Here is a 23,398-nt window from a genome sequence, read left to right on the forward strand (position 1 = left end):
GTACCATGTGACCGCTCACTACAGGAAGAAGCTGCCGGCGCCGGGGAACAGACGTGCAGGGACCGCACCAGGAGCAGGTGAGTATAACTCAGTGTGCGATATTCACCTGCTCCCCATTCCACCATTGGTGCCGCTGCGTCTTCCGCATCCTCTGCAGTGACGCTCAGGTTAGAGGGCGGAATGACGCGATTAGCGGGCGCTGCCCTCTGCCTGAACGTCAGTGCAGAGGACGGGGAAGACACAGCGGCGCTCAGCGGTGGAACGGGAAAGGTGAGTATAGCAAGTGTCATGGGCCTGAGCGACGAGAGGTGAGTATGTAATTTATTTTTTTAATCGCAGCAACAGCATATGGGGCAAATGTCTGTATGGAGCATCTTATGGGGCCATAATCCACATTTGTGGAGCATTATATGGGGCAAATGTGTCTATGGAGCATCTTATGGGGTTATAATCAACATTTGTGCAGCATTATATGTGGCATATTTTAATATGGAGCATCTTATGGGGCCATCATAAACTTTATGGATCATTATATGGGGCGTATTTTGTATGGAGCATCTTATGGGGCCCATCATGAACTGTACGGAGCATTATATGGGGCTCCTGATTCAATATGGATATTCAAAAACATTTACCAGTAGCTGCTGCAGTTTCCACCCTAGGCTTATACTCGAGTCATTAAGTTTTCCCAGTTTTTTGTGGCAAAAATTAGGGGGGTCGGCTTATACTCGGGTCGGCTTATACTCGAGTATATACGGTAAATGTAAAGAACCCTTTCCTGTTTAGCTGCTGTAATCGCCTTTCTTCCATCTGTAATAAGTGCGTTCGGTGGACACGTCAAAACGCCGCACGGGGACGCATCCGCATACAATGCATGACGATGCATGTTCCTGCATACACAATGTTGAAGATAGGTACGCAGGACGGATGCGGATGTATGAGGATCTGAAGTTAAGAAGTATGCAGCCCTATGCTGCGTACACAAATGCTAGTGTGAAACCAGCCTTAGCGCAGTTATGTAAAGTCCGGTTAGGCATTGTATTAGAAGAACGCTGTGTAAGGCCACAATTAACCCAAAGCATAATGTGGACATACCAGAAGCATACCCCTGCACTGTCCTAAGTGTACGACCAATTCTAGACAAAACAAGTAGACGTAAACGTACGTAAAGCATTGATTACACTAGTGCAACAATATTACCTTGAGTAAAAGATGAACAGCATTGCAGGAGTGGATCATGACCAGCTTCAGGACATTTTCTTTTTCCAGGCACTTGGAAGCCTGAGTTTCATCACAGCAAATGCAGATTTTTCCTTCTGTCATATCTACCTGCAAAAACACAACTGTGATTAAAATACAAAATTCTGTATTACAGCATACCAGATCTGTGTACTCACTTCACTTAATGGGGTGTGTGATGTGAGTGTGTTTGTGATCTGTGCTGCGTAATGTGTGCTGTGGATGATGTATATGTGTGTAATGTGTATGATGTGTGTGTATATGTAATGTGTGCTGTGTTGTTTTGTATGTAGTGCGTAATATGTGTGCAATGTGTATGGCGTGTGTATATGTGGTGTGTGATGTGTATGTAATGTGTGTAGTATGTGTGTAATGTGTATTATGTGTGTAATGTGTATGTAATGTGTGCAATGTATGTGTAATGTGTATAACGTGTGTATGATGTGTAATGTGTATGATATATGTGTATAATGTGTATGTAATTTGGGGTTGTGTGTGATGTGTATGTAATGTGTGGCTTGTGGGTAGATGACGTAACCCCTTTCTCATGTACAGCACCAAGGAATTAATGGTGCTATATGAATAAATAATAATAATAGATAACAAACACCAGTGTTCCCCAACCAGTGACTCAAGGGTCACGTTACTAGGGTCTTTTTTAATGTGGCTCCTCAGATGTTGACAACCGCAGATACTATTGTGCAACAATGACATGGGATATCAGCATTACCAGATATAAACAGTGAGCTAAAAGCTGTAGATGTATCCAATATTTCCCCTTTTAATTTTGAGGGTTCCTTAACATCATTGTCATATTAAAAAGGTACATAACCTACAAGGAGACCTTTGGTCTACAGTGTTGTAGGTGCCACACAACATGTCTTTGGTGATATGACTCACTGAACAGCAGAATTCTGGGTTTAGGTCAATTTAAAGTGATGAACGTCTGATCAGCAGTGGTCTAACTGCTGGGACCCCCATCGATCCAAGAATGGGTGTCCCAAAGCCCTGTGTAAAAGAGCACATGTGTGCCTACTTGACCACTGCTCCACTCAGCCCTATAGGTCTATGGAAGCAAATGTGAGCAACTCCCTTTATTGGGAGTGAATGAAGTGCTGGGCATGCATGAACACTAGTACTCCTATCACAAAGGGGACCTCGAATCCCCATTCTCAAGACTGTGATGTATGCATAATGTATGGGCAGAGATCCTGATTCCAGCGATGCACCAGCCTCCGACCATGCTGTCAAACAGCAACAAGACACGCAACCGCAGGTACTCAAATATATATTTCGAGCACGCTGAAGACACTTGGTTAGCACCCGAGCATGCTCAGATAACACCTTATCCCAGCACGTTCGCTCATCTCTAATTGAAATCACTGATCTGCAGGTCTTTACAGGATTGTCTGGTTTTCTTACCTCACTGCTGACTTTCAGCATTGAGAAAAGTCAGTGCAATGCCGTAATCGGAGTCCTTTGCATATAATTTTCCTTCCATAACCCCCTAAAATTTATATCATTTTCCTGGAATGTCTGAATGAAACCTAGGAAAATATAGGAACGATGCATTGTAAGCACTCTTAGGCTGCCGTCACACTAGCAGTATTTGGTCAGTATTTTACCTCAGTATTTGTAAGCCAAAACCAGGAGTGGAACAATTAGGCCGGCCTCACACTCAGCGTATAAAAATACGGTCCGTAAATTACGGCCGTAATACGCAGAAAAGTCCCCAAAATAGTGGTCCGTAGCTCCTCCGTAGGCAGGGTGTGTCAGCGTATTTTGCGCATGGCATCCTCCGTATGTAATCCGTATGGCATCCGTACTGCGCGTTTTTCTCGCAGGCTTGCAAAACCAACATACGGATATACAATGGATCCATGGGCTCAAAAAAATCATAAAAACATATATACTGTCTATATATATATATATATGTCAGTAGACACATATATGTATATATATTAATATTTCATCCAGCGCTAGATAGCTTTAAAGCCGGTAATTCAATTGCCGGCTTTTACTATCTCCTTCCTAAACCCGACATGATATGAGACATGGTTTACATACAGTAAACCATCTCATATCACCATTTTTTTTGCATATTCCACACTACTAATGTTAGTAGTGTGTATGTGCAAAATTTGGGCGCTCTAGCTAGTAAATTAAGGGGTTAAATGGCGGAAAAAATTGGCGTGGGCTCCCGCGCAATTTTCTCTGCCAGAGTAGTAAAGCCAGTGACTGAGGGCAGATATTAATAGCCTAGAGAGGGTCTGGAAGATGCGCCTATTCTGGCACTTGGCCACTGTACACCGCGCTGAATTGCCGGCTTTTCTCTCTAACACCGCTGCGTATTTCTCGCAAGTGACACTGCTGGTCCGTGTGTAATCCGTATTTTTCTGGCCCCCATAGACTTTCATTGGCGGATTTTTTGCGCAATACGGTGACAAACGCAGCATGCTGCGATTTTCTACGGCCGTAGAAGACCGTATAATACGGATCAGTAAAATACGGCTGATAGGAGCAGGGGCATAAAGAAGCATTGTACCGTATGCAATCCGTATTTTCAGCACCTCTCTTACGTCCGTAAAACTCGCTAGTGTGAGGCCGGCCTTAGAGGAAAAGTATAATAGAAACATATGCCCCACTTCTGCATTTATCACCCACTCCTGGTTTTGGCTTACAGATACTGACGTAAAATACTGACCAAATACTGCTAGTGTGACGGCAGCCTTAGAGCGAAGAGAGATGTGAGGAGAGTGGATGCATGCCGCTAAAAGCACTGTAGATAATGGCACAGAGTGTTTTGAAGAGTAAGGCTACTTTCACACTAGCGTCGGAATCTCCCCGTCGCAATGCGTCGGGCAGAGATTCTGACGCTAGCGTTTAACGCACTGCACAACGGAGGCAGCGGATGCATTTCTCCGGCGCATCCGCTGCCCCATTGTGAGGTGCGGGGAGGTGGGAGTGGAAAAAGCGGTCCGTCAGGAGCAAAAAACGTTACATGTAGTGTTTTTTGCTCGTTTTTTGCGACGTGTGGCAACCCGTCGCAATGCGTCGTCAATACAAGTCTATGGGGAAAAAACGCATCCTGCAAGCACTTTTGCAGGATGCGTTTTTTCTGCAAAACAACGCATTGTGACGGATTGCAGTTAACGCTAGTGTGAAAGTAGCCTTACTCGACTAAGAGCTGGAAAATACAAGAATATATTGCACATAGTGTACTTTCTAACAGAACAAAAATATTCTCATAAATCTTTCAACTGCGAAGATAAATGTTTCATACTTTGAAGATAAAAAAATTCTAAGAGAAAAACTATTATCATTGCTTTTTAATGTAATTATTCATTAAACAGTAACTAAACATTTAATTACTGATCAGCACTTCGTTCTGAATCTTTGTAATATACCGCGATACCTTATTTTGCTATCTTTATAACCGTGCTGAAAGTGCTCATTGTGTCTTAGTAGCTGAATTGAACTGAGGGTCTAGCAAAGATCTGTGCTCAATGACTTTCTGTATCCCTGTATGAGCATGCTGAATGGGGCAGAGAATCCTCCTCTCTGGCTACATTTACAAAGTCAAGTAAAAAGTGTCTGAGTTTCAGTCAGAAAATGCAGACGATTTTTTTCTCATTTATCATCTGTGTGTAATTTGTATACAATCAGTGTGCAATCTGTTTTTATACAGCTACAGATGATATGCAGTGACTCCGTATGGATTCACATTTTTTGAACGCACCCATAAACATAACTGAGCATGTCTCATCTGACACACTGAAGAAACTAGTGCATACTGCAATTTATTTCTCTTAATTAGGCCACGGTCACACGTTCAGTATTTGGTCAGTATTTTATATCAGTATTTGTAAGCCAAAACCAGGAGAGGAACAAAGTATAAAAAGTATAGTAGAAACACGTCACCACATCTGTATTTATCACCCACTCCTGGTTTTGGCATATACATACTGATATAAAACACTGACCAAATACTGAACGTGTGAACAGGGCCTTAGATTCAGGCCGGTGTCACACTTAGCGTAGGGAAATACAGTCTGTTTTTTACAGGCGTAATACGCAGAAAAGTTCCTGAACAGTGATCCGTATTCAACGCGAGGATGCGATTTTTTTCTCTAAAAATTATCCGTGTGTCATCCGTATGGCATCCGTACGACGAGATTTTCTCGCTGGCTTGCAAAATGGACACAGAATGGATCCATGGGTGCAAATATTCGTGAAAACATATATACAGACTATATATACAGTACAGACCAAAAGTTTGGACACACCTTCTCATTTAAAGATTTTTCTGTATTTTCATGACTATGAAAACTGTAAATTCACACTGAAGGTATCAAAACTATGAATTAACACGTGTGGAATTATATGCTTAACAAAAAAGTGTGAAACAACTGAAAATATGTCTTATATTCTAGGTTCTTGAAAGTAGCCACCTTTTCCTTTGACGATTGCTTTGCACATTCTTGGCATGCTCTTGATGAGCTTCAAGAGGTAGTCACCGGAAATGATCTTCCAACAATCTTGATGGAGTTCTGTTGTGAATTCTGTTGTCGGGCTCCCTCCTGTGGTCATGAATGGTACTTCGGCTGGTTCTGTCCATGGACTTCCTCTGGTGGGTGTTTCTGAGTTTCCTTCCACAGGTGACGAGGTTAATTCGTTAGCTGGCTGCTCTATTTAACTCCACTTAGATCTTTGCTCCATGCCACCTGTCAATGTTCCAGTATTGGTCTAGTTCACTCCTGGATCGTTCTTGTGTCCTGTCTTCCCAGCGGAAGCTAAGTTCCAGCCTGTATTTCTTTGGTTTGCTATTTTTATTGTTGTCTTGCTTGCTGGAAGCTCTGGGACGCAGAAGGAGCGCCTACGCACCGTGAGTCGGTGCGGAGGGTCATTTTTGCGCCCTCTGCGTGGTCTTTTTGTAGGTTTTTGTGCTGACCGCTAAGTAACCTTTCCTATCCTCGGTCTGTTCAGTAAGTCGGGCCTCACTTTGCTAAATCTATTTCATCTCTGTGTTTGTATTTTCATCTTTACTCACAGTCATTATATGTGGGGGGCTGCCTTTTCCTTTGGGGAATTTCTCTGAGGCAAGGTAGGCTTTATTTTCTATCTTCAGGGCTAGCTAGTTCCTTAGGCTGTGCCGAGTTGCATAGGGAGCGTTAGGCGCAATCCACGGCTATTTCTAGTGTGTTTGATAGGATTAGGGATTGCGGTCAGCAGAGTTCCCACGTCCCAGAGCTCGTCCTTTATTATCAGTAACTATCAGGTCATTCCGTGTGCTCTTAACCACCAGGTCCATTGTTGTCCTGACCACCAGGTCATAACAGAGTTCCCAGAAATGCTAAGCTCTTGTTGTCCCTTTTGCTTTCACTCTGCGGTCCAGCTCACCCCAAACCATCTCGATTGGGTTCAGGTCTGGTGACCACCCCATCACTCTCCTTCTTGGTCAAATAGCCCTTACACAGCCTGGAGGTGTGTTTGGGGTCATTGTCTTGTTGAAAAATAAATGATGGTCTAACTAAACGCAAACCGGATGGAACAGCATGCTGCTGCAAGATGCTGTGGTAGCCATGCTGGTTCAGTATGCCTTCAATTTTGAATAAATTCCCAACACTGTCACCAGCAAAGCACCCCCACACCATCACACCTCCTCCTCCATGCTTGATGGTGGGAACCAGGCATGTAGAGTCCATTCGTTCACCTTTTCTGCGTCGCACAAAGACACGGTGGTTGGAACCAAAGATCTCAAATTTGGACTCATTAGACCAAAGCACAGATTTCCACTGGTCTAATGTCCATTCCTTGTGTTCTTTAGCCCAAACAAGTCTCTTCTGCTTGTTGCCTGTCCTTAGCAGTGGTTTCCTAGCAGCAATTTTACCATGAAGGCCTGCTGTACAAAGTCTCCTCTTAACATTTGTTGTAGAGATGTGTCTGCTGCTAGAACTCTGTGTGGTATTGTCCTGGTCTAACCAATACGCAAAGAGAAAAGAATACGCTGATAGGGAGATCACCAAACAATTACAAAATATGGCTTTTATTAGAAAAGTGCACACTGAAAAACAGTACAATAAAACCACTTAAAAAACACATACATGAAAACAATGCCCTGTAGATAGTAAGAAATCCCCCTCCTCCCCCCATCCAAACTGAACACTCCCGCTGATCTGGCAAAAGTTACAACCCAGGAAGGTATACATGCAGGTGCTGAGTGCATAAACACTAAACTAAAGCTCCTAACCCCAATATGCAGTAATCTAACATGAAGCGGTCAAACACATACCACCTGAGAGTCCGACGGACTAGTGAAATGTAAATAACCCTATCTAACACTGATAGTGTAATGTATGCTACCTGCACACATAAATAATGAACAGTGAGCACGACCAATGTCTAAATCAGAGCAAGTGGGAGACAAAATAAGAGATACAGAGGGTATATACGTTACACAGGTGCTGCAGAGCCGCAGGCAGCCAGGAGGTGTGACGGAGCTGAAGCCAGGGTGTCAGTCAGGAGAGAGGAGGGGGGCCGAAGCCCAACGCGTATCGCTACACACAGGTAGCTTCGTCAGGGGCAGAAAGAGTATATCAAATCAGTATTGTCCTGGTCTCTAATCTGAGCTGCTGCTAACCTGCGATTTCTGAGGCTGATGACTCGGATAAACTTATCCTCAGAAGCAGAGGTGACTCTTGGTCTTCCTTTCCTGGGGCGGTCCTCATGAGAGCCAGTTTCTTTGTAGCGCTTGATGGTTTTTACAACTGCACTTGGGGACACTTTCAAAGTTTTCCCAATTTTTTGGACTGACTGACCTTCATTTCTTAAAGTAATGATGGCCACTCGTGTTTCTTTACTTAGCTGCTTTTTTCTTGCCATAATACAAATTCTAACAGTCTATTCAGTAGGACTATCAGCTGTGTATCCACCAGACTTCTGCTCAACACAACTGATGGTCCACACCCCATTTATAAGGCAAGAAATCCCACTTATTAAACCTGACAGGGAACACCTGTGAAGGGAAAACCATTCCCGGTGACTACCTCTTGAAGCTCATCAAGAGAATGTCAAGAGTGTGCAAAGCAGTCATCAAAGCAAAAGGTGGCTACTTTGACGAACCTAGAATATAAGACATATTTTCAGTTGTTTCACACTTTTTTGTTAAGTATATCATTCCACATGTGTTAATTCATAGTTTTGATGCTTTCAATGTAAATGTACAATTTTCATAGTCATGAAAATACAGAAAAATCTTTAAATGAGAAGGTGTGTCCAAACTTTTGGTCTGTACTGTATGTATATATATATATATATATATATATATACAGTGGGGCAAAAAAGTATTTAGTCAGTCAGCAATAGTGCAAGTTCCACCACTTAAAAAGATGAGAGGCGTCTGTAATTTACATCATAGGTAGACCTCAACTATGGGAGACAAACTGAGAAAAAAAAATCCAGAAAATCACATTGTCTGTTTCTTTATCATTTTTTTTGCATATTATGGTGGAAAATAAGTATTTGGTCAGAAACAAACAATCAAGATTTCTGGCTCTCACAGACCTGTAACTTCTTCTTTAAGAGTCTCCTCTTTCCTCCACTCATTACCTGTAGTAATGGCACCTGTTTAAACTTGTTATCAGTATAAAAAGACACCTGTGCACACCCTCAAACAGTCTGACTCCAAACTCCACTATGGTGAAGACCAAAGAGCTGTCAAAGGACACCAGAAACAAAATTGTAGCCCTGCACCAGGCTGGGAAGACTGAATCTGCAATAGCCAACCCACTTGGAGTGAAGAAATCAACAGTGGGAGCAATAATTAGAAAATGGAAGACATACAAGACCACTGATAATCTCCCTCGATCTGGGGCTCCACGCAAAATCCCACCCCGTGGGGTCAGAATGATCACAAGAACGGTGAGCAAAAATCCCAGAACCACGCGGGGGGACCTAGTGAATGAACTGCAGAGAGCTGGGACCAATGTAACAAGGCCTACCATAAGTAACACACTACGCCACCATGGACTCAGATCCTGAAGTGCCAGACGTGTCCCAATGCTTAAGCCAGTACATGTCCGGGCCCGTCTGAAGTTTGCTAGAGAGCATTTGGATGATCCAGAGGAGTTTTGGGAGAATGTCCTATGGTCTGATGAAACCAAACTGGAACTGTTTGGTAGAAACACAACTTGTCGTGTTTGGAGGAAAAAGAATACTGAGTTGCATCCATCAAACACCATACCTACTGTAAAGCATGGTGGTGGAAACATCATGCTTTGGGGCTGTTTCTCTGCAAAGGGGCCAGGACGACTGATCCGGGTACATGAAAGAATGAATGGGGCCATGTATCGTGAGATTTTGAGTGCAAACCTCCTTCCATCAGCAAGGGTATTGAAGATGAAACGTGGCTGGGTCTTTCAACATGACAATGATCCAAAGCACACCGCCAGGGCAACGAAGGAGTGGCTTCGTAAGAAGCATTTCAAGGTCCTGGAGTGGCCTAGCTAGTCTCCAGATCTCAACCCTATAGTAAACCTTTAGAGGGAGTTGAAAGTCCGTGTTGCCAAGCGAAAAGCCAAAAACATCACTGCTCTAGAGGAGATCTGCATGGAGGAATGGGCCAACATACCAACAACAGTGTGTGGCAACCTTGTGAAGACTTACAGAAAACGTTTGACCTCTGTCATTGCCAACAAAGGATATATTACAAAGTATTGAGATGAAATTTTGTTTCTGACCAAATACTTAGTTTCCACCATAATATGCAAATAAATTGTTAAAAAAACAGACAATGTGATTTTCTGGATTTTTTTTTCTCAGTTTGTCTCCCATAGTTGAGGTCTACCTATGATGTAAACTACAGACGCCTCTCATCTTTTTAAGTGGTGGAACTTGCACTATTGCTGACTGACTAAATACTTTTTTTCCCCACTGTATATATATATATAATGTGAGACACACATATATTATAGTATATATATTTCATACAGAGCTAGACAGCTTAAAAGCCGGTAATTCAATTGCCGGCCTTTGCTATCTCCTTATCAAACCCGACTGGATATGAGACATGGTTTACATATTCCTCACTACTATTGTTAGAAGTGTTTGTGTGCAAAATTTGGGGGCTGTAGCTGTTAAAATAAAGGGTTAATTCACGGAAAAAACTGTTATGGGCTCCCGCGCAATTTTCTCTGCCAGAGTGGGAAAGCCAGTGACTGAGGGCAGATATTAATAGCCTAGAGAGGGACCATGGTTATTGCTCCCCCCGGCTAAAAACATCTGACCCCTATATATATACTATATATATATAGGCGTCTCCAGACTTTGTCACATATACTCAGTGTGAACCTGCTCTCATCCGTGAAGAGCACAGAGCACCAATGTCGAACTTGCCAATCTTGGTGTTCTCTGCAAATGTCAATCGCCCTGAATGGTGTTGGGCTGTGAGCACAACACCCACTTGTGGATGTCGGACCCTCATACCACCCTCATGGAGTCTGTTTCTGATAGTTTGAGCAAGCACATGGATGTTAGTGGCCTGCTGGAGGTCATTTTGCAGGGTTCTGGCACTGCTCCTCCTGTTCCTCCTTGCACAAAGGAGGCGGTAATGGTCCTGTTGCTGGGTTGTTGCCCTCCTACGGCCCCCTCCACATCTCCTGGTATACTGGCCTGTCTCCTGGTATCTGCTCCAAGCTCTGGACACTGTGCCGACAAATACAACTACCCTTCTTGTCACAGCTCGCACTGATGTGCCATCCTGGATGAGCTGCACTACCAGAGCAACTTCTGTGGGTTCTAGACACCACCTCATGCTACTGTACAGAACCTCTAGGGGTGAGAGCAACGACAAAATGCAAAAGTGACCAATACAACAGCCAAAAAGGATGACAACAGAGAAATGGAGGAGCAGGAGAAATTGGTTCACAATCGATGTTGCTTCATAACTGGACAGGTTGATTTCACAGACAGAAGTGTGATTTACTTGGAGTTACATTGTGTTGTTTAAGTGTTCCCTGTTCCCTTTTTTTTGAGCAGTGTGTATATGTATACACACTGTATGTATATACAGTATATAAATATATATATATATATATATATATATATATATATATATAAAGTGATGTATAAGAAGTGTACCTCAGGAGTTTATTGTCTTATGTATAATGTTGTTAGTTATGAAAATGTTAAGAAATCATTTGAGACTTGAAATACCAATCAGTAAAGGGAAACTAAAGGCTCCCAAACACATTAGACTAATGGCGCCTGAACATGTCGTTATATATACTGTAGGTCACCCTCAAAGGAGTCTGACAGCAGCTCTCTTATACAGAACACAGGAGAACTCCGCAGAGTGAGCGCTCCTGTGTATGGGAGAGACGGCCGAGATAGCTTCGGCTGACAGCTATCTAAGATGTATAAGGGGGCTTAAGCCTAAAGTTTTATCTTCATTTTCTGTACAATAAAATACAATCTACTGCTTCCTGTAATCAGCCATTTCAAGCAAGAGAGAAGAAGAGTTAAGTATTCTTCAATGGGATTACTAAAACAATGTTGAGGGAAATGCCGCCCCCCACCATCACAATAACATACATATTTCCATTATTCATAAATGCCAGATAGATTACCATATATTCTATATTTGCAAATGGTAGTAATATATACAGTACCTTAATACAAATTACTTTTCTTGGCTGTAAAAGTTTGGCTGAGCTGCCTTTTAAAAGGTTAATTCTGAAGCTGTGTGCTGCCAAAGAACTGTGCTGAAGGAAGCACGCTGCTAATTTACTCAATGTGTAATTCTGATGTGAATCATCATGGTATTAGAGAGAAAACATCTAATTTTCAACAGGAGATAGCCATCAATGAGAAAAAGAACACAATGTAATATTTTATCACAGGATGAAGACTAAGAGTATTTACTTTAGGAAAGCCTGAGCACGGAAGACAATTTGTTTACTTCTGACAAACCTAATTGCCATAATTAGAGTTGTCAATTCTGTTTGTAATTAAACATGACACCAAAAAACTAATGCTGAAAAATTAATGTTATTTACATTTTAGGACCTGATCAGCATCACTAATTTATTGAGGTTGCATTAGAGATTGCCAAGGACATGAGCTTGTGAATGTGGTGACATCATGGTGGTTATGACGTCATAATTGGCACTGTTAATGACATTTTTCACTCCTACTAGCAAAGGGATGGTTATTAACCTTCTCCATCTCCCACCACATCAATGGTCTCTGACAGGAGTGGAAGTGATGATGTACTTCCACACGGTTACCTGATGCTGAGTCCATTGATTATCTAGAAGGTCAGATGACTTATAGATGGATCTTGAGGAGATCACTGATAATAGGTTTCAGAGAGATACATAAGAGTTCTTTACTTTGCCACCATCCATTGCCTCTACCCACTTTTAAAAGAAGGGATGGAAAACTGCCAATATAGGTGATGACTTCACAAGGTGTGTGAGCTTATTAAATACCGGTAACTTACAGGACACTTTGGGTGCCATGATGTCACAAGGAATTCTGGAGCTTTTAGGTGAACGCTAGGTCCCATTTCTGCAACAGAAAAAGGGATGGTCCATTGATCCTTTAACGCTCCATAACAGGTGATGACACAATGACCATATTGTCAAGAAGACTAACATAAATGTGTTTAAGAAATCAGGATTGGGGTTTTCTGACGTATGGACTTATGCAAGACAAATCCTTCCATGGGTTGGACTTGTTTTTCCAGAACTACCCACAGATGCTTGATTAGAATTCCATCTGGGGAAGTTGAAAGCGAAGTCGACACCATGAACTCTTTGCAATGTTCCACAAATTATCCCTGAATAATTTTTGTACTGTGATAGGGGGCAATAAACTGGTGATGGAAGACAGTGCTGTACAAAATACTTTGGTGACAAAGAGGTATATTTGACTTTTTATTTAGGTGGTACAAGTAATATACACAAAGGTGCCAAGACTCAAGAGTCACAGTGTATCTGCCGATTTGCCTTCTTTCCATTGCATATCTTGATGCCATCTCTGCATCATTAACATGATGCACATGCCACCAGCCAACTGCATGATATAAAAAAAAACAATTACTCACCCCAGGCCACTTTGGTTTATTTACTTATCCAGATCTTATGCTTACGTGACCATTTTAGATAGGTGGACAGACGTCTATAAGTCCTGCTGTTTTGGAGAGGATCTCAACCAGTCATTTAGCCAGCACAGTGTATATGTATTTTGTAGTCTTTAATGGTAAAGTGCTATGCATAAAGAAGATGGAATGGGCCATACATACAACAAGGATGATATACATACAGGGCTCAAAGAGAATACATGACACTTACCAAATGACAGCTGGGTACACTGGACACAAATTGAGCACCTTGGCATCCTAATATGAAACCAGCCAGGTTCAGTAGTACACAGACAACCGACAGCATGACAAAAAGGTTTACCTTGTATAATGGAAGAAAAGGACAGACATATTAGTTAGGTTATGTTTACATGCACTAAGTAATTATTGCCATCAAAATGCGGTCCTGACTCATGCGCCGACAAGGCCATAGATATAGTGAAGGCGCGCTCTGCCAAGCACTTTTTTGGGAGTGTATGCTTACAAAAGATGGACATTCAGACACAGTTTCCATTTCCTGTCTCCCCGAAAATGGTGCACAGCACAGCGCTCGTTCTCTCTGCCGTCACCATTACAGTCTATGGCCCCGTTGGCGCATGCATCCGTAACCCGTTTTGTGGGTGATTTCAGACGTATGACCCAACAAGGACACAAAATGCAATGTGAAAGCTCCCTGACACTTAGCAAATATTTCATTCTCTCAGACGTTTCAGAGTCTGGGCTAGTCATGCTTTTCAAAATGATTATTATGGGCCCCAATATGTCACCAATGATAACCAGCTAGTTATTTTTTTTGCAAATTACATCACCCTTAAACCGTTAAACGTAGTTCCTGCAAATTCAAGTGAGTTTTGTACCTTTTAATACTGATGGGGTGTCTCTGAATGGGTTGTCCACTTCTAGGATCAATATCAGACATCCAACACCAATCAGATGTTCCAGCTCTTACATATGTCTAATTTAGACAGTGTATAGAGTGGAACACTACTAGTCAGTCACACTTTTTAGTGGTCATTTTCTGGTACTGCAGAACAGCACTTAATCAAATGGATAGAAGCAAGATTTCTGAAAAAAAAAATAAAAATCAGAAATCTTACTTTTTTCACACTTGCCTTCAATTTTCCAAAAAGAAAGACTGAGTATAGGAACAAGACACAGGGTAGGTATACTGAACATCAAGGGCTCAGGTGTGTTTTCTGATGAGAAGGGTGAAGAAAATCGGCATGTAAGTTCACTGCAGTTAGCTATAGAAGTAGAAAGCCAAACCGGGATAAGTGTTTTCTGTGACACAATACAGTGCACACTGCAGGGGAATGGCATGCATCAGGGTTTTCCACAAAGGAAACCTCTCCTAATGCGCATGCACAAAAAAGCCTGCCTACAATTTGCCAGGACCCACAATGAAAAATATGAAGACTATTGATTTTCTGTATTCTGGAGTGAGAGCAAAATAAATGTTTTTGTAACTGATTGTTTCAAAACTGTATGTCGTCGCAAAGGTGAGGAGTACAAAGAAAAACAAATACATGGTGCCTACAGAGAAACATGGTGGTGGCTTTTTTCTTATTTGGGGCAGCATGAATGCTGCTGGTGTCCCAGAGCTACATTTCATTGATGATATCATGAATTCATGAATGTGCTGCTTTGTATCAAGGCTACAATCACTCATTGTCCTTGGTAGGTGTGTACTTTTCCAACATGACAATGATCCAAAACACACATCAAAGGCCATTTTTGCATTTCTGAAGAACAGGGTGAAACACAGATCCGATACTCATAGCACTAAATTGTGACCATATACTTTTTAGGGCTATTCTTAGTGTTCACCATATATGGTCCTGATTTGGCAAATCTTGATTGTATTCATATATCATTGATTGTTATGTCACCTTAATCCATAATTATATCAATAGCATTATGCTTCTCTAGACAACAGAGCACCTTTAATTATTGACTAATTGTAGTGTCCATTCTTTTTAGCACCTGTTGATTTAATGAATGGCTCTTATTGATAAGCTTGGCATTTTGTATTATTCTTTGTGACATGTTCACAGCATGACTATTTTGCTTATTGTCAGAGCACTTGCTGAGCAGCAATCAGGCACGGTTTCTTTTTATATGGATTGCAATGGAAAGAAAAGACTCCCCTCTGGGATAGAGCACATATGCATGGCATCCTTAATGGGAGCGCAGTCTACCTTTTGTTTTTCTGTTATATATCTACTGCTAAATATCCAGTTACAAATAGTATATTATTAAACTTAAATAGCACATAAAATGTAATGCAATCAAAACCATAATGAGATTGAATAAGTAGACAAGATACTTATCTGAATCTTTCAACGGAATCTGTCAGGAGGATTTCACACTATGGCCGGCGTCACACTGGCGTATTGCATCCGATGCGAGATCATCAGATGCGATATGCTAATGACACTCGGCTCCTGCTCGCAGCAGAGCAGGAGCCGAGTGTCATGCGTCTGTGCTCCGAGCCTCTCGCACAGGATGGATCAGAGCACAGCTGCAGAGAAATGAATTTCTCCATCTCCTCCATTGCTGGGGTCCGCTTATAACGCACATCACTCGGATGATATCCAAGTGATGTGCGCTGTCTCACTCGCACCCATAGGCTTATATGGGTGTGAGTGAGCCGAGAGTTTTCCTCGGTCCGAGACAATCGCAGCAAGCTGCGATTGTCTCGGACCGAGGAAAACGGCTGACAAAAAGTCATCTGCTGGGAGCTGCCCCATAGCTTAACATTAGTCCGAGTGCAATGCGATTTTTTTATCGCATTGCACTCGGCCGTTTAAAACGCCAGTGTGACGCTGGCCTGTATGTGAATGTAGCTCCTACACAGATAAGCCCAGCAATACTTTTACATGGCGCCAGCCTGTTTCTCCGTTACTGAGAAATCAGCATTTGAATTGATATGCAAATAAAGCTGAAGAACTGAAGCCTGTGTCACTCCAGCTCTATTCCCCACCCAGAGCTGCCTCCACCTGCTTGCCTGACAGCCTCTATGCTGTGTGACTCCAGGCAAAGGAGCCATCAGTTAAGCAGGAGGTGATTCTGAGAAGAGAATGAGCTGGAGTAACAGAGGTTTCAGACTTATAAACAGTTGTTCAAAGTCTATTGCATATCAATTCAAACACTGATTTCTCAGTAATGGAGGAATGGCTGGCCATGTCAAGTTATTAGCTGGACTTATCTTTGAAAGAACACCTCTAAATTGTTTAGGGGGTGAAATGCTGCTGACAGATTCCATCTAAAGCGGATTTATCACAAGGTCAAAAATGGCCAGATTTTATTCCCACAGCTCCCCGGCGTATTATGACTTTTGTTCTTTTTTTAATTTGCCATACCATTCCACAGATATGGGCATTTTCATTTACTACTGATATTTACCGTTTATACTCGAGTATAAGCCGAGATTTTCAGCCCATTTTTTTTTTAGGCTGAAAGTGTCCCTCTCGGATTATACTCGAGTCATTGTCCCAGGGGGTCGGCGGGGGAGGGGGAGCGGCGGCTGTGACATACTCACCTGCTCCTGGCGTGGTCCCTGCATCTCCAGGCGCTGACAGCTTCTTCCTGTATTGAGCAGTCACATGGTACCACTGATGAGAACATGTAGAATGAAGCGGCAACACTCACCGTCCTTGTGTAGTCTGAATTCTTTATTGAGAAATGCGAAACAAAACCAGCATCTTCACGGCTCGGGAAAGTGCAGGAGAGAAGGAGGTGAGCAGGATGTGACGACGGCCGTTTCGCGCCGACGGCAGCGCTTCCACGCTAGTGACCCGTGGAAGCGCTGCCGTCGGCGCGAAACGGCCGTCATCACATCCTGCTCACCTCCTTCTCTCCTGCACTTTCCCGAGCCGTGAAGATGCTGGTTTTATTTCGCATTTCTCAATAAAGAATTCAGACTACACAAGGACGGTGAGTGTTGCCGCTTCATTCTACATGTTCTCATCAGTGGTATACTTGTTTCAAGCGAGCACCTCTGCCTTGATGTCAGGCTCTCCGTACACACTTGGAATTAACCGCAGTTAGCTTTGGGTTATCATATGGCTGTGCAGCTCTGCTTGTTTCTCTTCAGTCACATGGTACCGCTCACTACAGTAATGAATGTGGAGTCGCATATTCATTACTGTAATGAGCGGTAACGCTGGAAGAAGCTGTCAGCGCCCAGAGACTGCGCCAGGAGCAGGTGACTATAATGGGGAGGGGAAGCACTGCACAAAATTAACCTTTCCTCGTTCCGGGCACCGCTCATTATTCCCCGTCCTCTGCAGTGACGCTCAGGTCAGAAGGCGCGATGATGTGGTTAGTCCGCGCCCTCTGCCTGAATGTTAGTGCAGAGGATGCGGAAAACACAGCGGCGCCGGAACGAGGACCAGTGAGTATTGCAAGTGCCGGGGTCCTGAGCGACGAGAGGTGAGTTTGTCATTTTTTTTTTTAATCGCAGCAACAGCATATGGAGCAAATATCTCTATGTTGCATCTTATGGGGCCATATTCAACGTTTGTGCAGCACTATATGGGGAAAATATCTTTATGGAGCATCTTATGGAGCTATCTATTATGGTAAACGGCATCACGCTCTCTCCCGCACCTGAAATCCGCTGCCTCGGGGTAACTCTCGACTCTGCCCTGTCCTTCAAACCTCACGTCCAAGGTCTTGCCACCTCCTGTCGCCTCCAACTGAAAAATATTGCCAGAATCCATCCCTTCCTCAGCCCACAATTTACCAAAACTCTTGTGCATGCTCTCATCATCTCCCGCCTTGATTACTGCAACACCTTCCTCTGTGGCCTCCCAGCTAACTCTCTTGCACCACTCCAGTCTGTCCTCAACTCTGCTGCCTGGCTAATCCACCTCTCTCCTCGCTACTCCCCTGCTTCTCCCCTCTGCAAATCCCTCCACTGGCTCCCAATTCCCCAACAAATCCAGTTCAAACTACTAACACTGATCTACAAAGCCATTCACAACCCGTCCCCTCCCTATATCTCTGAACTAATCTCCCAATATCTTCCCTCACATAATCTTCGATCCTCCCAAGACCTCCTACTCTCCTCCACACTTATTCGTTCCTCACACAACCGCCTCCAAGATTTCTCCCGAATATCCCCCATCCTCTAGAACTCCATGCCTCAGCACGTACGATTATCCAGCACCCTCGGATCCTTCAGACGGAACCTGAAAACCCATCTCTTCAGGAAAACCTACAGCCTACAATAACCAAGCCACCACCTGACCGCCACCAGAGCCGCCGCCTCACTGCTGCGAGCCGCCACCCCACCGCCACCTCACCGCCGCCAGAGCTGCCACCTCACCACCGCCAGAGCCGCCACCTCACCACTGCCAGAGCCGCCGCCTCACCACCGCCAGAGCCGCCGCCTCACCCCTACCTTCTGTCTCTTCCCCACTATTCCATAGAATGTAAGTCTTCAAGGACAGGGTCCTCTCCCCTCTGTACCAGTCTGTCACTGTAAACCTGTTTACTGTAAACGATATCTATAACCCTGTATGTAACCCCTTTCTCATGTACAGCACCATGGAATTAATGGTGCTATATAAATAAATATTAATAATTATGGGGCCATATTCAACATTTGTGCAGCATTATATGGGGAAAATATCTATATGGAGCATCTTATGGGGCCATAATCAACGTTTGTGCAGCATTATATGGGGCAAATATCTTTATGGAGCCTCTTATGGGGGCGGTACCATAATCAACGTTTGCGCAGCATTATATGGGGGCAAATATCTCTGGAGCATCTTATGGGGCCATAATCAACATTTGTGCAGCATTATATGGAGCAAATATCTCTATGGAGCATCTTATGGGGCCCCTATTAACCTTCATGCAGTACTGTATGGTGCAAATGTGTCTATGGAGCATCTTATGGGGCCATTATTAACCTTTGTGCAGCATTATATGGGGCATATTTTAATATGGAGCATCTTATGGGGCCCATCATGAACTGTATGGAGCATCTTATTGGGCCCATCATGAACTGTATGAAGCATTATATGGGGTTCCTGGTTCAATATGGATATTCAAAAACACTTAACCTGCTGATATCTCAATTAATTTTACTTTTATTGGTATCTATTTTTATTTTTGACATTTACCGGTAGCTGCTGCATTTTCCACCCTAGTCTTATACTCGAGTCATTAAGTTTTCCCAGTTTTTTGTTGCAAAATTAGGGGGGTCGGCTTATACTCGGGTTGGCTTATACTCGAGTATATACGGTATGTTATTTACTAAGGGGGTGTTGCCCACAGGATTCTCCAGTGTTGTGTCTTCAGGCTGCTCAGAACAATTATCCTGTGATCAAAGTCCCCTTGGTATAGATGATAAAAATTATCACTAAATCAAAAGGCCCATATCTGTAAAACCGTATAGCGGATTTAAAATCAATCAATAAAAAAGTGAATATTCAGGGGTGCCCCAGGGATAAATAATAGCAACAAATGGCCATATTTTACCTGGTATCAGGTTCTCTTTAAATGTATTAACTCAGAAATTCAGATGATTACAACAAAAAGTAAGGTATAAATAGTAATGGTTGTTATAAATTATTAGCTATTCAATGTCTGACAATCAGGCAAAAAAAAAAAAAAAGACATTGCAGCCCTATATAAACCAGACCAGGCAGCTGCCTAGGGCCCCCACTCCCCCAGGGGCCCCCTGCTGAGCCAGGAGCGTATCGCTAATACTGGCACACCACACAGCCGCTGAGGGGCCCGGCGCCACCCCCTCACATTGCTGATTCAACTTATCGGCATCATAGACGCCGATACAGTTGAAAGCAGTGATGGAGGAGAGAGCGTCAGCTGACGCTCCCTCTCCGATCACTCCCCCTCTGCTTGTGACTCAGCGGGCACGCAATGACGTCACTTCATTGTGCGCCAAGCTGTGCCAGCAGTGCAGTGGAGTCAATGAGAACGGAGCAGAAGAGCCTGGAGCAGCACAGGGAACAAGGAGGAGAGGTGAATATTGTGTGTGAATGCATTATTGTGTGTGTGTATATATGCATTATTGTGTGTATGTGTGTGTGAGAGAATGCGGGGGCTGCATTATACTGTGTGTTGGGGAGCTGCACTATACTGTGTGTTGGAGGAGCTGCACTATACTGTGTGTTGGGGAGCTGCACAATACTGTGTGTTGGGGGAGCTGCACTATACTGTGTGTTGAGGAGCTCCACTGTATTGTGTTGGAGGGAGATGCACCATACTGTGTGTTGGGGGGAGCTTTACTATAATGTGTGTTGGGAGAGCTGCACTATACTGTGTGTGGCGGGAGCTGCACTATACTGTGTGTGGGGGGCAGCTGCACCATACTGTGTGTGGAGGGGGGCTCATTATACTGTGTGTGTGTGGGTAGCTGCAGTATGCTCTGAGAGGGGCTGCAGTATACTCTATGAGGGGGGCTGCAGTATACTCTGAGGGGGGCTGCATTATACGCTGTTAAGGACCATGGGGAGTGCATTAGACTGTATGAGAGCTGCATTATACTGTATCGAGGACTAACTGTCCCCATCATTCTTTCTCAGCCGGTGTAAAGAAACTCGGGAACAAGGGTCAAACAGTTTCAATGCCGTTGATTGCGCTCGTTTAGTGGCCTTAACTCTGCACCTGTAAATACAGCTGAAATGTTTGTGTGATGTGGAATATGTGAGCATTGGGGCCCCACTTTAAACTTTTGCCCAGGGCTCCACTTTCTCTAAAACAGGCCCTGTTTATTTGTAATGCTATAATGCTACTAACCTTACTAAAGATATGCATCATTTTAAATAAATATAAGCAGGCACAGACCCAGAACAAAAAGGGGAGTCTTTCAGTGGGATCAACCCACCTAAGCCATCTATATGAGCAAGAAGGTCATAAGAAGCTGAGAAAAATGATACCTTGATACAGGTGCTTCTTGCAAAATCAGAATATCATCAAAAAAGTTAATTTATTTCAGTTCTTCAATACAAAAAGTTAAACTCATATATTATATAGAGTCATTACAAACAGAGTGATCTACTTCAAGTGTTTATTTCTGTTAATGTTGATGAATATGGCTTACAGCCACTGAAAACCCAAAAGTCATTATCTCAGTAAATTAGAGTAATTAACAAAAACACCTTCAAAGGCTTCCTAAGCATGTAAAAAGGCCCCTTAGTCTGTTTCAGTAGGCTCCACAATCATGGGGAAGACTAATGACTTGACAGATGTCCAGAAGGCAGTCACTGACACAGTCCACAAGGAGGGTAAGCCACAAAAGGTCATTGCTAAAGAAGCTGGCTGTTCACAGAGTGCTGTATCCAAGAAATAAATAAACTTTTTGATGATATTCTAATTTTGTGAGAAGCATCTGTATCTGCGATCTCGTATCTTATTCCAGAGGAATCCATATTTTTCTTACATGTAAATTATATGGTCAGGGCTATGGGCCGGACACTAATCTGCAGCAGAGCTCCAACAGGCCTGGTCACCTCAAGTCCCTGTGTCAACTAGAACAGTTTGTAGGATTCTGTCTCGAAATGGCCTCCATGGTCGAATCAGTGCCCAGAAGCCAACACTAAACAAAAGGCAAATAAAAAACCGTGTGGCATTTGCAAATTCCCACAGCCTGCTAAACAGATGGACGCTGGAAAAGTGGCAGAAGGTGGATTTCTCTGATCAATCTTCAGTAGAATTACACCACAGCCGCCGCAAATACTGCAGGAGACCTACTGGAGCCTGAATGGATCCAAAATACACCCAGAAAATAGTTAACTTTGGTGGTGGAAAGATCAGGGTCTGGGGTCACATTCAGAATGGGGGTGTGCAAAACATTTGCAAGGTGGAAGGCAATATCAATAGCCTAAAATATCAAGAAGTATTAGCTACCTCTTATATTCCAAATCATAAAAGGGGTCAAATTCTGCAGCAGGATGGTGCTCCATCTCATACATCCATCTCTACAACAAAGTTCCTCCAGGCAAAAAAGATTAAGGTGTTCAAGGACTGGCCAGCCCAGTCACCAGACATGAACATCATTGAGCATGTTTGGGGTAGGAAGAAAGAGGAAGCTTGGAAGACAAAACCAAAGAATCTAGATGAACTCTGGGAGGCATGTAAGACTGCATTCTTTGCTATTCCTGATGACTTCATTAATAAATTGTATGAATCATTGTTGAACCGCATGGATACAGTCCTTCAAGCTCATGGAAGTCACACAAAATATTAATTATGACTCTAATAGCACCACAACTTCATTCACCAATGTTATGCAACATATATTTGTATTTTAAGTTAATTGTTTGTTTGAATATGACATTACTTTCCGTGGGCGACAAAACTTTTGTCTTGCCAAAATCTGACCATTCTGTGTCCATTAACTAATCAATATTTCTGCATTGATGCCAATTTATTTTCTTAACCTAAACCACATTTCAGAGGGTTTCAGCTTTCAAAAGAATAATTTATACAACCAATGGATGAATTTAACGTCAGGTTATAAGCTTTTATTTACATAACATGGATAAGTGATATACCTTCTGTCAGAGAGTGTATAGGGATTTACTATTCATCATTTATTATTGGTAAATCCTCTGTTTATGTGCATACGTTGACTTTTACAAGTACCAACTGTATGAACATTTATTCTCAAAAACAGATTTAATCAAAACTGATTCACTAACTTAGCAACAGGAGACCAATTTATCTAAAAGAAATATAATTGTTTACATATACATATTGGTATTCATATCTCTGTGTCTGCAGATCCATTTGGTGTTTACCCATTGAAAAAAATACGTTTTTTAAAATATGTATGTTCTTTAGTGTTTAATAAAGACTTATGTGATTTTTTAACTTACTTGGCATATGCTTGCTATGTGTTTATAGGTATAGGTTTCAATGTGGAAGTGCCACTATTAGCTAGACCATCTTGTGTTTATTTTATATGTGGTTTAGGTATACTGTGGGGCTCAGGAGGGAGGGGGACATTTGGATTTGGGAGTGAAGAATTTGCTGAAT

General features: G+C 42.8%; 1 protein-coding gene across 1 annotated transcript in view; it reads right to left on the reverse strand.

Annotated features, from left to right (window-relative positions):
* Positions 1-23,398, reverse strand: part of ENTREP1 (endosomal transmembrane epsin interactor 1) — a 170,666-nt gene that overhangs the window by 98,040 nt on the left and 49,228 nt on the right. Inside the window, exons 3-4 of the mRNA XM_069763629.1 lie at positions 13,593-13,703; positions 1,201-1,329 (exon numbers count right to left, since the gene is read on the reverse strand). Coding sequence (XP_069619730.1) covers positions 1,201-1,329; positions 13,593-13,703 — 240 coding nt within the window. The remainder of the gene's footprint in view (positions 1-1,200; positions 1,330-13,592; positions 13,704-23,398) is intronic.

This window comes from Ranitomeya imitator, chromosome 1 (genome assembly GCF_032444005.1).
Source record: "Ranitomeya imitator isolate aRanImi1 chromosome 1, aRanImi1.pri, whole genome shotgun sequence".
Taxonomy (NCBI): Eukaryota; Metazoa; Chordata; class Amphibia; order Anura; family Dendrobatidae; genus Ranitomeya; species Ranitomeya imitator.